The sequence below is a fragment of the Scylla paramamosain genome, chromosome 29 (genome assembly GCF_035594125.1).
Source record: "Scylla paramamosain isolate STU-SP2022 chromosome 29, ASM3559412v1, whole genome shotgun sequence".
NCBI lineage: Eukaryota > Metazoa > Arthropoda > Malacostraca > Decapoda > Portunidae > Scylla > Scylla paramamosain.
The window spans coordinates 14,035,609-14,041,879 of NC_087179.1; the positions used below are offsets into that span (position 1 = coordinate 14,035,609).

Below are 6,271 nucleotides of genomic sequence, written 5' to 3' on the forward strand. Positions count from 1 at the left end.
TATATATTTTTTCTCATCATCTGCTTTATCATTATTTATTGCCATTCATTAATATTCATTGCTGTGTAGTATAAGCACCTTCACCGTCCCATTATTAAACCCCGTGTATTACTACGTGTTTTCTTTATCACCACCGTCACCTGTATTGCTGTCGCCACCTCAGTGTTTGATAGTCACACCTCAATAGTTGTATGTATGAGAATTAAAAAGAATATTCACTTTCCCTAATTGTAAAGTGTGACGTAGATATTCTGAGTTTAATATTTAACTTGAATATTTTTTTTTTTAACTCATTTCTTTTGTAATATTAAGTGAGGTGAAATTGTAGTAGAATTAGCATTACTTTTCCTCTTTTCCGTAATGCTGAGGTAAGATTTTATGTAGAATCTGTTTTGTTTTACTTTTTTTTTTTTTACTTTTCTTTCGTAATATGAAGTGAGGGACGGAAAAGAGGCGATGAAGTTGAGAGAGAGAGAGAGAGAGAGAGAGAGGAGAGAGAGAGAGAGAGAGAGAGAGAGAGAGAGAGAGAGAGAGGAGAGAGAGAGAGAGGACTATATGAAGTGCGCAGGTGGAGAGGAGCAGGGAAGGGAGCGTGGAGAAAAAAAGCGATAAATTGCGCAGGTGAAAGGTTACTGCGCATGCACGGCGAGGCCAGGCAGGCATGGCGGCAGGGAGCGAGTGTCTAAACCGGTTTATGGCCCTTACTGGCTATACCACCACCACCACTACCTCCACTAACGCCACAACTACCACCATCACCTCTTCCTCCTCCGCTACTGACTCCACCAGCCGCACAAGCACCACCATCACCACCACTATCGCTGCCATCATAGCCACTGCCTTCACTGTTTCCTCCCCCACTACCTCCACTACCTCCACCTCCTCCTCCACTTACAGCATCATTGTCTTCCTCCACTACCTCCATCATCTCTTCCTCCGCTGCCTCCGTCATTACCTCCTCTGCTTCCACAATCATCTCCTCCAGTACCTCCACCACCACTACTCCATCTCCTCCTCCACTCACTTCACCACCCCCACCACCACCTCATAGTGATAGAAAACAGTAAACAATAAGAGATATCTGAACTTCAAGCGGGAGGTTTGTAGACAATTATTATCTAAAATTTTGATCATTTTCACTCACCTCGCTTTGGAAACTGGTAATCTAGAGGGCCCTAACTTCTTTTTGCCCTTAGCTAATGCCCCTCCTATATATATATATAAAAAAGACAGTAAGAGGAAGTAATATATAGACTACTAATTGATAGTAATAAAAGTAATATTAGTTAAGCCTTTTACAGTTATTTGATACACCTGTCTTTAATGAAATACTCCAGGACACCTTCACTTGTTCTCATAAACTTTAAACCAGGTAGAAATTGCAATACATATTCTTTTTAGTCTATTTTTGTTCTTTTTGGTGCTTATAAAGATTGCATGCATTACTTCCGCTGCTATTAATTGTTGCATATCTCGGTGAAATTCTCAACCTTTCATTGTAGGAGCGGGGTCTCACCACAAAGACACTGACAGACACAAGCAATACAAGAGAAGCGAGCGCACACTAATCCAACAACAGAAAAAAAAAAAAAAATCATTCTTACTGGGGGAAAAAAGTTCAGACACGCAGGGAGAGTAAAAAGGCTCGCATAAATTTAGATCTTTCTTTCCACACCCTCTAAACAATGTCGCCCCAGGAATGCGCAAACCCCACGGGAAGAATTCGTAAAATGCGCAGGATAGTGGCGCTAGCTAATCCAAGTGTGAAAGAGAGAGAGAGAGAGAGAGAGAGAGAGAGAGAGAGAGAGAGAGAGAGGAGAGAGAGAGAGAGAGAGAGAGAGAGAGAGAGAGAGGAGAGAGAGAGAGACCAGGGGAAAAAATTAATGCTATTTATTTATTTTTTTCTGGATTGCGAAAGTAGTAAGAGGAATGAAAGAATGAATGAAAGAAGGTAATAACAGATGAGATAAAAGAGAGAAAAACAAAAAAGGAAAGACTGATGTGAAATGAGGATTTAAAATGCACCTTTCCTTTCTTCTTCTTTTGCTCAACTTCTTGTTTTACTTAAGCGATCTACATATCAGGTATAATTTCTCTCTCTCTCTCTCTCTCTCTCTCTCTCTCTCTCTCTCTCTCTCTCTCTCCTCTCTCTCTCTCTCTCCTCTCTCTCTCTCTCTCTCTCTCTCTCTCTCTCTCTCTCTCTCTCTCTCTCTCTCTCTCTCTCTCTCTCTCTCTCTCTCTCTCTCTCTCTCTCTCTCTCTCCATGACTCAATTCTGGGCCACTAATTTCCCAGTCTCGTCGCTTCAATATCTTGTTCACTCTCCCCGGACTGCTCCTGGATTTCCCCTTAGATTCCTTGCCCTCACCCCCCCCCCCACCCCTGCTACCACCACCCCTTGCCCTCTTCCCCTCACCAGTAACCACGCGACGTACAGTACCTTGGTGGTGGTGGTGATAGGACGTACTGCTGGCGTGTGTTGTGTTGGTGGGGGTATTGTGGTGGTGATAAATGTTTCTTGTTTAATTCTTGTTCCTCTTTGTGTGTGTGTGTGTGTGTGTGTGTGTGTGTGTGTGTGTGTGTGTGTGTGTGTTTTCTTGTTTTTATTTATTTTTTTTTTCCTCTGTTTTTGTTTTCCTGTTTTCTTATTTTCTTTCTTTTTTGTTTACTTGCTTTCTTTCTTGTTATCGTCTTCCTCTGGTTTTTGTTCTCGTTCTCCTTTCTTTCTTCCTTTTTATTTATTTATTTTCGCGTTCTTCCTGTCTTTCTTTTCCTTCGTCTTTTCTCTTTTTTCTCTCCATTCTAAGCTTCTTCATTCGGCGTCCTCCTCCTCCTCCTCCTCCTCCTCCTCCTCCTCCTCCTCCTCCTCCTCCTCCTCCTCCTCCTCCTCCTCCTCCTCCTCCTCCTCCTCCTCCTCCTCCTCCTCCTCCTCTCACCATCACCTATTCATACCTTTCTTGTTCTCGCGTTTCTCTTTCTCAGTTTCTCCACCCTGCCGATTTTTTTTTTTTTTTTTTCAGCGCGTCTCCTACTGTGAGCGTGCCTCGTCGTGTCTGCGTGCGTGTCTCTGTGTGTGTGTGTGACCGTGCGTGCGTGTGAATATTCGATTTAGCGCGCGTGTCTATGATGTCGTTCATTTAAAGAGGTAAGGTATAATTTTTGCCTTTTTTGCGGCTTGACTTCTCTCTTATTTTCTGGCGTTGTCGTGAGAGAGAGAGAGAGAGAGAGAGAGAGAGAGAGAGAGAGAGAGAGAGAGAGAGAGAGAGAGAGAGAGAGAGAGAGAGAGAAATATGCCAAACATTTCCTTTCATACTTATTTCTTCGTATTTTCATTCTTACCTGCCACGTAATTGATCGGGAAGCAGTCCTTGTACAACACCTGTGCTCAGAGTTGACTGGCCTTGACTTCTGCCTCCTGGGTGAGTGTTGGGGTGGGGGTGGGGGTGGGGGGGAAATTAGTAAGCTTGGCTGTACCTGGGGACAAGACGCTGTGAGTTGTTTCCCTAAGTTAAATTTCCCCCATGAGCAGTTTACCTTGAGCTTAATTCTTCCAACATTAATAAGTCTCGCCATTATAGGTTGTGTTGCGTCCTGTGTTGTTGTGTTGGATTTAATTGTTATGCTGTGTTATGGTAAGTTAGGTGCGGTGATTTATTTATTTATTTTTTATTTATTTATTTATTTTTCATGAGAGAATTAATGTGTTTGGGTTTAGGTTTACATTTTCATGGGTGTTCGTGAGGTAGATTTGATTAGTTTGGTAGGTTATTTAGGTACAGGGGGACATTCCTCGTTTTGTTATGTTGTGTTACGGTAAGTTAGATGGGCTGATTTTTTTTTTCTAAGAATTACTGTATTTCAGGTTACTTTTTTTTTTTTTTTATTATTTATGAATGTTAGGTTATGTCAGGTTAATTGTGGTATTGTTAGGTTTAGTTAGGTCAGTGGTTAGGTTTGGTAATCTATAGGTTAGGTTAGGTGTGGTATTGTTAGGTTCAGTCAGGTTAGTTTAGGTTAGGTTAGGTTAGGTGTGGTATTGTTAGGTTCAGTCAGGTTAGGTTAGGTTAGGTTAGGTTAGGTGTGGTATTGTTAGGTTCAGTCAGGTTAGGTTAGGTTAGGTTAGGTGTGGTATTGTTAGGTTCAGCCTGGTTAGTTTAGGTTAGGTTAAGTTCAGTCAGGTGTGGTATTGTTAGGTTCAGTCAGGTTAGTTTAGGTTAGGTTAGGTTAGGTTAGGTGTGGTATTGTTAGGTTCAGTCAAGTTAGTTTAGGTTAGGTTAAGTTCAGTCAGGTTAGGTTAGGTTAGGTTAGGTGTGGTATTGTTAGGTTCAGTCAAGTTAGTTTAGGTTAGGTTAAGTTCAGTCAGGTTAGGTTAGGTTAGGTGTGGTATTGTTAGGTTCAGCCTGGTTAGTAGTTACGTTGTGCTAAATCAGGTTGCAGGAATTACTTGCCATGAAATTCCCGTAGCCGATTCCAGCACGTGAATAGAATTTGCATAATTTCTGATAGGGAAAGTGAGGTTGGAGTGGAAGGTTAGGTCAGGGTGGAATAACGTTACGCTGTGTGAGGCTGAAGGATTTATTTTGGGCGGAACTTCCATGCAGGAATCTTCATGAATGGAATATGCATGAGAGGTGTGTCAGGGCAGCGTAGAATAAGTTACACCAGGTTAGGGTGGGGAAGTTATTTTGAGTGGAGCTTTGCAAGGAGGAATCTTTATCGATGGAATTCACACAGAAACCCTGACAAACTGAATTAGATCAAGTTAGGCAAGGCTGGACCAAGGAGGCTCGATTCTATCTTCATTGGGTTTGACTAATTCAAGTTTATAAGAACATGACATAAGGAGAGCTGTAAGAAGCCATCAGCTCTACACGTGGCGGTCTCTTTATGAAGCACACCTGTCGACGTTCACCTTGCATCCCCCATCTATAAATTTGCGTATTCCTCTTTCAAATCCCCTTACTGACTCGGCACTGACTACCTGATTACTGAGTCTGTTTCATTAACTCTGTTGGAATTGTTAGGATATAATTTTATGGGAGCATCTCAGTGGGTGAAGTTTACCTTGATGTGACGTACATTGGTGGTCAGAAATTGAGTAACTGCCTTCATTTTTTTTTTCTGCTGTCTGTACGTGTGTGTGTGTGTGTGTGTGTGTGTGTGTGTGTGTGTGTGTGTGTGTGTGTGTGTGTGGGAGGGAGAAGGGGTGGAGTGTGTTTGTGTGGTGTGTTTCAAGTGTTGCTTTCTGTTTTTATGAAAATATATTCGTTTTCATTTTTATCTTTTTTTTTTCCAAAGGAGTTTGTCAGCAGGTAAGATAAATCCTTTCAGCGCCTGCCAGCAAGTAAAATAAACCCTTTCAACGCTGGAGACACCTTCCAGGCACCGTAAAACCACCTGCAATTAATCAGGAAAGGAATGAGCGGAGACACGATGCCAGGTGATGAGTAGATAGAAGTCACTGCTATCGCCTTCACTGCAACAAAACCATCATAAACGTGATATAGTTTTGTAGTGGTGTCCGCAGTGAAACTATGCCAGTGCCGTGGTGTCAGCAGATCAAGGACTAAAGGTTGTCAGCAGATGTTAAGTTTGTCAGCAGATCTCAAGTTTGTCAGCAGATCTCAAGTTTGTCAGCAGATCTCAAGTTTGTCTGCAGATCTTAAGTTTGTCAGCAGATCTCAAGTTTGTCAGCAGATCTCAAGTTTGTCAGCAGATCTTAAGGTTATCAGCAGATCTCAAGTTTGTCAGCAGATCTCAAGTTTGTCAGCAGATCTTAAGGTTGTCAGCAGATCTGAAGCTTATCAGCAGATCTCAAGTTTGTCAGCAGATCTTAAGGTTATCAGCAGATCTCAAGTTTGTCAGCAGATCTTAAGGTTATCAGCAGATCTCAAGTTTGTCAGCAGATCTCAAGTTTATCAGCAGATCTCAATTTTGTCAGCAGATCTTAAGGTTATCAGCAGATCTCAAGTTTGTCAGCAGATCTTAAGGTTGTCAGCAGATCTCAAGTTTGTCAGCAGATCTTAAGGTTGTCAGCAGATCTCAAGTTTGTCAGCAGATCTTAAGGTTGTCAGCAGATCTCAAGTTTGTCAGCAGATCTTAAGGTTGTCAGCAGATCTCAAGTTCGTCAGCAGATCTTAAGGTTGTCAGCAGATCTTAAGGTTGTCAGCAGATCTCAAGTTTGTCAGCAGATGTTAAGTTTGTCAGCATATCTCAAGTTTGTCAGCATATCTCAAGTTTGTCAGCAGATCTCAAGTTTGTCAGCAGATGTT

General features: G+C 42.1%; 1 protein-coding gene across 1 annotated transcript in view; it reads left to right on the top strand.

The window, feature by feature from the left end:
- Positions 1 to 661: 661 nt before the first annotated feature.
- Positions 662 to 6,271, top strand: part of LOC135115639 (uncharacterized) — a 23,126-nt gene continuing 17,516 nt past the window's right edge. The window contains exons 1-3 of the mRNA XM_064032564.1: positions 662 to 947; positions 5,527 to 5,969; positions 6,077 to 6,271. The exon at positions 6,077 to 6,271 is cut by the window's right edge and continues 325 nt beyond it. Coding sequence (XP_063888634.1) covers positions 662 to 947; positions 5,527 to 5,969; positions 6,077 to 6,271 — 924 coding nt within the window. The remainder of the gene's footprint in view (positions 948 to 5,526; positions 5,970 to 6,076) is intronic.